This window comes from Microtus ochrogaster, chromosome 4 (genome assembly GCF_000317375.1).
Source record: "Microtus ochrogaster isolate Prairie Vole_2 chromosome 4, MicOch1.0, whole genome shotgun sequence".
Taxonomy (NCBI): domain Eukaryota; kingdom Metazoa; phylum Chordata; class Mammalia; order Rodentia; family Cricetidae; genus Microtus; species Microtus ochrogaster.
In genome coordinates this window covers 73,139,842-73,148,360 of record NC_022011.1, presented here as the reverse complement: position 1 = coordinate 73,148,360, position 8,519 = coordinate 73,139,842, and the positions used below count along the sequence as shown (strand labels likewise).

The window sequence follows — 8,519 nt, the reverse complement described above, 5'->3', positions numbered from 1 at the left end:
TGGGTGGGTGCATGGTCCCGGGCACGCACTGCTCCATGGCTTGCCCAACACACACACACACACACACACACACACACACACACACACACACACACACACCGTGTTTTGTACTTTTTGTCGTCGTCTTTACTTCGTAGGTGAGAAGAGGGGAAAGGAAAAACAAAGAAAATCAGTCATCGTTTTTTTTTTCCTCCCTCTCTCTTCTCTGTGGCACACAAGAATCCACGGAACGCCGTCTAGCGGCGGGATTATCCAGGGAAGGCAAATCACTGCAATCTCTCTCTCCCTCGACCTTTCATTTTAATTGGAATTCTGAAGCCTCTTTACAGTTATCACACCACAAAGGGGACACAGGGCAAACTCAGGTTGCTGGTAAATTCAGTTCTGTCACCCCAGGCCAACTCCCACTAAAGGAGAAGGTTGAACCAGTCCCTGCCCCTTCCCGACTTCACCCTCTCTTTGGAGACTAAAGTCGAGAAGTCGCCTCTCTGAGGTAAAGACAGAATTGAGCATGAAATTCCTCACCGTCATTTGTTCTCAGGGGTGAGGACCTGGCCTGGGTAAAACCGCCGCAAGGATTCCATTACAGAAGAAAGAGTAGCCGCCCCCTGGCATCACCCCTCACTCGCCAGCCCCTCTCCAAAGCAAGTTTTAACTCAGTCCTTAAAAACCACCCTTCCACGTGTTGGTCCTGCGGGTCTTTCTCCACCCCACTGGGAACAACAATACCTGAAACCACCCTCTCTAGAGACGTCGGCCCTTCGTGTGTTTGTATCTATAACCATTTGCCCATCACCTCCAAGGCCTCTTTGTAAAACCACCTTTCTCAGCACCTGCAATCAACAGTTTGGCTTGACTTGCTTTAAATTGCACCCTGCTCTCTCACCTAATGCCTGACAGGTTGGTGTGTGAAATCTAAAGAGATCCTTAGCTCATCTAAAGATACTCCTTTTCCTGTTGCTTCAACTTCAGAGAGAATCAGAGTTGGGAGAAAGAAGGTGCATGTATTTTCCTAGAAAAACAAAAACACAACAGTAAAGAGAACTACACTCATAGAGAATGAAATAATTGTAAATAAGAAGAAAACAGTCCTTAGTGGTGCCACAAAATAAAACTAAGGGGACATGGGAAGTGGTTACTATGAGACTCCCAGAGCAGAGGGAAGGGGCTAGCCTTGCTGAACCCTTCAAAGCCATAACCTATAGGAATCATTTGCAGACTGCTCTCAAACACCATGGTTAGCGTTTTACCAGGTTTATTTTACTTGTTATACACAGACGATACAAACGAGCAGAAAACAAAACGATTCTCAGTGGAGTGTGTACTTGTATAAATTATTCAATTCACAGACAAAACAAAACAAATATAAAAATCACAACATTTGATTTACAGAAGAGCCAAAGTATACACACGTTTAGACCCTGAATTCCTATTAGGAAAAATCCCCCATGGACTGGAATCTAGATTGAATATTGTGTATGATGCATATTTCACATTGATTTTAAAGTACAAAAAAGTATAAGTTTGCTACACAACATTAGAAATCCTACTAGTCTATTTCCAGGGGGATTAAATGCTCCTTATCAAATATAACAAGACTTGGGGGGAATCAGTCTTACTTGCAATAATGCTAGTGTTTTCCCAAGGAAGTCAAATTTCAGCTGTCTCTAAGTGGTGGTGGGGAATCGTTTTCAAAACTAAAATGCAGTAAAATATACAACTCACACAATTCATCTTCACTAGACTACACTATAGTTACCAACAATCCAGTCATCTATATCAGTAGATTATTCATTACAAAGATTTACAGCATAGAAAGGTGGCGTGGGGACTGAGAGTCAGAAACAGTTTGTCAGCATATTTGGCACCTGCACAGACCAGTAATGGATTTGGCACTTTGGGGAAAAACAAATAAGGCAAAATAATATTGCTGATGTGGAGCTACTCCATTTAGAGGAAGAGGGGGACAGACAACTCCAGTTGACTCTGCTTTGTGGGCTTCATGCCACTTAACGGGATTGCCTAGGAACAGACAACGAACTAGCTTTTACAGGTGTTCCTGTGGCGTCCCCTTAGCTACTGCGTGTGCCCTAGGGCACACAGTGGTTACACCGTGCGAGGAACTGAGAAGTGAGAGAGAGAGCGGTCATTTACGGAGTGTTTCATGTTTCCAGAGCCTCTTCTAGAGTATCTTTAATATCTCACAAGAAAACAAAGGGGGTGGGGAGAGCAAGAAAGAAAGAGAGGAGAAAAAGAAAAGAAAAGGGGGGATAAAAAGTTAAGCATGAACTGGTTTTGTGCCTTGACGATGAGAATAAAAACTAGCCATTCGTTACAATAAATTAACACTATATACAATCATTTCACAGGCTTTGTTCCACTAAAATTATGAACATCCCTACCATCCATCCATCCATCCATCCACTCGGGTATAAGAAAGGACGCGCTGGGCGGGTGCAGGTTCTAGAGTCAACATCCTATGGTTAATAGGGAGGCCAAGACAAGGCGGGTCGGGATCGCTGCTGTCTGACAGGACTGCCCAGGTCTCCTAAAGTTGAAGAGTTTTCATTCCAAGAGAAAGAAGGAGAAGGTGAGAAAAAAAAAAGGAGAAAAAAAAAGACGGGAAGGATCATAATAATAACTTCACAGAAGAAAAGTTGGAAAACCACAAGGTTCACAGCCAGGTTCAAGGTCGGTGCGCTAACTGCGGAGACGGCTGTGCAGAAAGAAAGAAAAGAGGTTTTAAAAAACAAAAACAATGATAATGGGAGACCTGCACTTATCCCCCGCAGACGGTCATCGAGGGTCAAGTGAAAGAGCGAGTGCGCAAGAGCGGGCCTGGGGAAGGAGGACGTGGGGCAGAGCAGAGGGGCCGGGGAGGGCGCGGGCGAGCGCGGGCCGGGCGGCCTAGCTGTGCGAGTAGAAGCCGTAGTAGCCGCCTATGTCCTTGGCGCAGTTCTTCTCGCAGTCCCGCTGGGCCAGCACCTCGCTCTTGAGCGGGGACGAGCTCTCGGACACCGGCGTGTCGGCGGGCGAGATCCGCCTCCGCTTGGCCTGCTCGTAAATGCCCGAGTCGCTCGAGTCGATGGACTTGATGGACGAGGGCGTCTCGATCCAGCTGGAGTCGGACAGGTCCTTGGGCTTGGCGTCGTCGGCGGCGGCGGGCGCCAGGGGCGAGCGCTCGGCCGCCAGGCCCTCGGCCTCCTCGCCCAGGTAGGGGTTGGCGCCGGCCATGCGCGCGGCCGCCGCGGCGCTGTTGGGCCAGCAGGGCAGCACGGAGCCCGATTTGGCTCCGCAGTACTGCGGGGGGCTGCGAGCGCCCCAGCCCGAGGGGTCGGCGTAGTAGCCGAGCGGGCGGCCCGTGCAGCCCGCGGCCTGCAGCGGCAGCGCCTTCACCCCGGCGGCCGCGTACGACAGCAGCGTGGCCGCGTTGCCCGCGAAGTCCGTGGCCGTGTCGTAGGCCGAGGCCGCGAAGTCCAGCCGGTTGTTGGCCGGCGTCACGAACCAGCGCTGCGGCGACGGCGCGCCCGGGTCCTCGGCCTGCTGCGGCGACAGCAGCCCGTTGGTGTGCGGCACGCTGCGGTCCGTCCCCGGCCCGGGGCCCGCGCCGGCGCCCGGGTGGAAGCGGGCCTTGGCATAGTTGCTCACGAACTGGTCCTGCAGGAAAGAGCCAGCCATGGCGTAGCGGGCGCCGGGCACGATCTGCGAGCGCGGAGAGTCGTTGGGCGAAGGGGTCAGGCGGTCCATGTCGCAGCCCGTGTAGATCCTGAGGGGAAGGGAGAAAGAGAGAACCGAGGGATGGCGCGGAGGTCCCTTGAGGGTCCTGGAGGGAAAGCCACCTCTACTGTTGCCCACCCGCACACCATCCATCTGGAAGTTGCGTTTGCCATACAGGGTGCAGACGGCAGAAGATCACAGACCCGCACCCTCCCTAGCCCAGTTTAGCTGCAGGACCCTGAGCCGGACACAAAGCGCAGAGTAGAGGTCTTCCATCTTCCCGTTACCGCTAAGTGCACGGGACCAAGATGAGGGCCTCCATCCACTGATCCAGAATCATACTCAAATTGTGGCAGAGTTATCCAAGCACCAAGGTTGGGCCTTTCCTCTCTGGGGAATCTCCGAGTGAAATTTCTAAACAAGTGGCCCACTCTCTCCACCCTTTTAAGACCTCCTATGTTTATTGAGTAGTTGAGAGAATTCCTTTTCTTTTTCTAGGTAGTTTAAGAAATCCCCAGGGAAGAAACCGCAAGGGGAGTGTGAGGAAGACTTGTCCAGGTAATAGCGTCAAAGGCTGACTTTCACAGGCCAGAGGCCCAGAGGATTGCTGCTGGAATCCTCTAGGTACTTTTGTCTGCCGCCTATGAACGTCCTTTAGTTCCCATCTCTACCACTGCAAAAAAGTAGAAGCTACTGCTTGGAAGCAACACTTAATAATCAGTAAAATTCTTTAGAAGAAAAAGTGTACTTTAGTCTTCTCTACCCAGCTTTTGATCCATTACTAAAAGAAAAAGAGGAGGAAAAAGGCCCTTTTGGGGGGAACTTAAGAGTTAGCCCCTTCCTCCAAGCAGCCCACCACTAATAACTAACCCTTCTTTAACAGAGCTTGGAGGCGCGGGGCTGGGCACATGGGAGCTGTTTATATAAGCTCAGGTAGATTTCTTTAGCTCACAACAACTCTCTTGGGTACTGATAGGGAAACTGAGGCAAAGGACAGTTATAGAACTTGCCCAATAATCAAGAGAGGTTGTGTTTGGCGGGGGGGGGGGGGGGGGATAACCTTAGATAAAATATTCACTCTAGGCCCTGGGCCTGGGTGATCCCATTAGAATTGAAGCTGGTCAATGATGTGTTTCCTCATAGACATGCAAACATACCTCATTTAGCTCACACATAAGTGTATGCCTCTTTATTCAGCACACAGGTTTTAAAGTAGTGCCTTGGAATTGTCAGATCTTAATCCTAAAGAGAGACCATTTCCCAGGGTGTAGCCAAGCAATCTCCTAGGATGCCCCCCCCATTCCCTCTAATCAAACCAGGTCCAGATTACTAACCTTAAAGAGGAGAGAGTGTGTTAAAACTACTCAACTCCCTCTCATCCCCCCCCCCAAAAAAACCAGGGATTACTTTTGTATAGACAAAATCTTTACAACAAACTTCCACTGGTTTAAGAAAGGGAGGGGCTTATCCAACAGAAGGCAGCCAGAGGACAGGGGCAGATGAGACTTACAATGACTGCCCAGGGGCATTCTGCTTACAAATAAATAAATAAATAAATGAAATATTCCCTCCTGAAATTTAATTCCTGCTTCAATTTTTTTAAGTGGAGGGAAGCAGAAAGGGAACATAATTAGCAATGTACAAATATCTTCTCTGTTTGCCACCACAATAATCTTTAAAAGAAAAAAAAAAAGCAGTCTGAAAAAGATACAGTTTAGATGCCCATCCAGCTCTCAAAACACTTGGGATTACTGAATTGACTTGTGCAAAATAAATGCTTATGAACAGATGTTAGCAGAATTAAAAGCTCAAAATCTTTACAGCTCTCTTCCAACATCCCTAGTCTCTTGGGCCACATTCTTTCCACTGTTTTGGGTCCATCTTTTTTCATATTTTGAGACTGAAGCAGCAAAGTTTTATTCTAGAGAATCACATTCGTAATTTTGAAGGGAGCTGCTTTGAACTGCTTTTGGGGGGCACACGTAAGAAAGTTGGAGTCAGTAGATACCAGTTACTCTCCCAATTACTATAAAAATATTGAGAGGGGAGATGGTGTCTGAGATTGGGGCACAGGAGCTCCTTGTCTCTTCCTCCACACATTTAATCTATTCCTAGTCAAAGACCTAGTCAACACTTTAGCTCTATCCCAAGGCCAGGAAATTAAAGTGCATATTTCTCTTTATCTTTAATAGACAGAAAAAAGAGTAGGCAAATCACACAATCGCACTTTACAATTTGCTATATAACACTATCTGAAAACTCTTAGGGACTATAGTCCTTGCTTGAGAATCCCAGAGCAAATCTAGAAAAAAACTCAGTTTGCATCTACTGCTGCCCCAAACAACAGTCTTGCTCTGAGAAGGGCCTAGAGATAGGTGGGGGGGGGGCAAAGAAAGGGAACCCACACATTTAATTAAACCATGTTTGCAAAAAGTAAGAGGAGCCATGTTTCTTCTGAAGCTTAGGAATAAGATGCAACCACACCTCAGTGCTGCCCAAAGCCTGCAGAGACTGAGTTAGGCTCTGTTCACCAATTCGCCTGGGGAGAGCACATCTTCACTTGGTCCATAGTAAACTGCACAGGAAATGCTATCATGCAAAACTTGGAAATGGGTAACTAAAAGTCACATATGCCAAGGAGACCATAACAACTGCCAGGACCACATGCACTTTCAGGCAGAATAGCCCCTTTTCAGACACAGCCCATCTGAACTGTGCATCTGCAGCCACATGCACAACAAACGCTGGGAAGAACCAGGGCAGCTTCCTCAGCCAGTCAGCCAACCCCAGGGGTGGCCAACATCTTTGGAATTTGAAAGAAAGCTAAGAACAAGTAGAAAAAAAAAAAAAAACCTTCTAACCGAAATCACACAAATACCAGGCCACAAGGTTACCAGAGAGGGAACCAACATGATAAGGGAGGGAAAATCCCAACCAATTTTCTCACACATTTGACTTTCAGAATCCTTAAACACAACAATCGACCCTTAAGCTAGTGGCCAGTTCAACAGTTATCTGCGAAGGAACATGTAAAATTACTTACGTGTCATAATTATCTCGAAATCCTTTTGCAAAGGGGTTGTGATCTATTTTTAGTTGTGTAATCTGGAGAAAGAGAAGAAAGGGTGATTGGGATCTCACCTTCTGCATGGGAAGGTTGTGTGTTTGAGAATATAGCATCTGCCATTGACAGGGGCTTGGGCCTACTGAGTCATTAAACAGAAAAGGTTCTCTAGCAAAACTTTAAGAGCACAGTAGGAGAGGAACAGCAATAAGTATTGGGGAAGTTGTGGAGCTGGGTTTAGATTAATAAGACCCAGTAGCATTTCAGTTAGCTCTCCTGTGTGCTATAAGTTGTCTCAAATAGTCATTAAAAAATACTGACTGCGTGAGATGCACCAAGACAAAAATCCTTAATATCTTTAACTCTGTACAGTTTTCAAGCGTTTAACCACAGATATTTTTTAAATGGGCCAATTCTGGTTCTCGATTAAAAAAAATAAGACTGTAAACTGCATCTTAAAATTGGGTTGATTTGAAATAATTATTCCCATTTCTGAGATATTGACTTATATGACCAAACACAAAACTTCTAGAGTTTTAGAGAGTCACCTCAGTTTTTGCAAACATGCAAAAACTGCGAAAGTTCTCGTGCTAGCAAACTCCATTAGTCCCAGTAACTTGATTTTATTGGAGATTTCACATCGCGTATCTACGAATGTGTATGTCTCTCTTTCCTGCTCTGGACTCTCAAAACAGAAATATCTGTTCATTTTAGACACCGGCTATGAGATTTTAGAAACGTTTTGTTTTAGATTTTCTAACTTGCTAATAAAATGCACCGGGTAGTTCTGCCTGTTTCCTGAAAGCGAGATTTCTCAAAGGAAGAAAATGCACGTTTTGAAGTGTTCTAGTTTAAGGACCAAACTCAAGCTCGGAAAGGATCGGTCCTAGAAGTCGTGGCCACCGCACAGCTGGGGGTGGGGGTGGGAGCGTCGCAGGGTTGGAAGTACAGAGGCAGAGCTTCCCCCACGGGCTAGGTATTTGGGGAAGGGCCCGACAGGTGCCTAGCACTGTCCTAAGCCGTGCTGTAGGGCCATTTGTGGCCAAAGCTAGTCTGCGCAGGGTGAAGGAAGACCAGGGGATAAGGGGGTACCACGTGCCCGCGCCCAGCCCTGAGCCTCCTTACATCGGTGTTCTGGTAGGCGGTGACAGCGATGAACTGAGTCTCCGGGAAAGTGAACGTCTGGACGCGGCCAGGCTGGCTGGTGTCCTCTGTGCCATCCTCGTTCACTTCTACCACGTGCAGACGGGGTTGGTACTTGTGCAGGGACTGTAAAACCACCATCTGTCCGCGAAGAGAAAAGAGAGCGCTTTTTTAATGTGTGCCTGTTCGCACCAGCCCGGGGGCTCGCTGTGGGCCGGGTTGAGCCAACTGGAGGCCCTTGCTCCAGACTGGCTGTGGGATTCTCCCGGTGACAGGGTGGCCTAGACACACTGCCCCGGATCTCGGGGATCCAGGCTCTTCTCTGGGCACTGGGAAAACGAAGCCCGTATGCCAATCATCAGTCCCTTTGCCCTAGTCCTCCTCAGAAGAGGAACAAAGATTTTTCACAACCTACAAATCTCAAATCTCGTGCGTTTATTTTCCAATACAATTCTATCAGTAAATAGAAAGGTGAATTCCAGAATGAGGTCGGGTGGAAGGTAAAAACAACAACTTAATGAATTAAATATAATCTGGGGAGGAAGAAATTATTCTCGAAATCGTCACAGATGGAAGCAAATCCTATCCAGTTTTC

The 8,519-nt window shown here is 47.6% G+C and overlaps 1 protein-coding gene across 1 annotated transcript in view; it reads right to left on the bottom strand.

The window, feature by feature from the left end:
- Nucleotides 1-2,824: 2,824 nt before the first annotated feature.
- The window catches only part of Tbr1 (T-box, brain 1), an 8,209-nt gene continuing 2,514 nt past the window's right edge, over nucleotides 2,825-8,519 (bottom strand). The window contains 3 exon segments of the mRNA XM_026778641.1: nucleotides 2,825-3,766; nucleotides 6,761-6,822; nucleotides 7,907-8,253. Of these exon segments, the coding sequence (XP_026634442.1) occupies nucleotides 2,908-3,766; nucleotides 6,761-6,822; nucleotides 7,907-8,253 (1,268 nt within the window). The 3' untranslated portion in view covers nucleotides 2,825-2,907.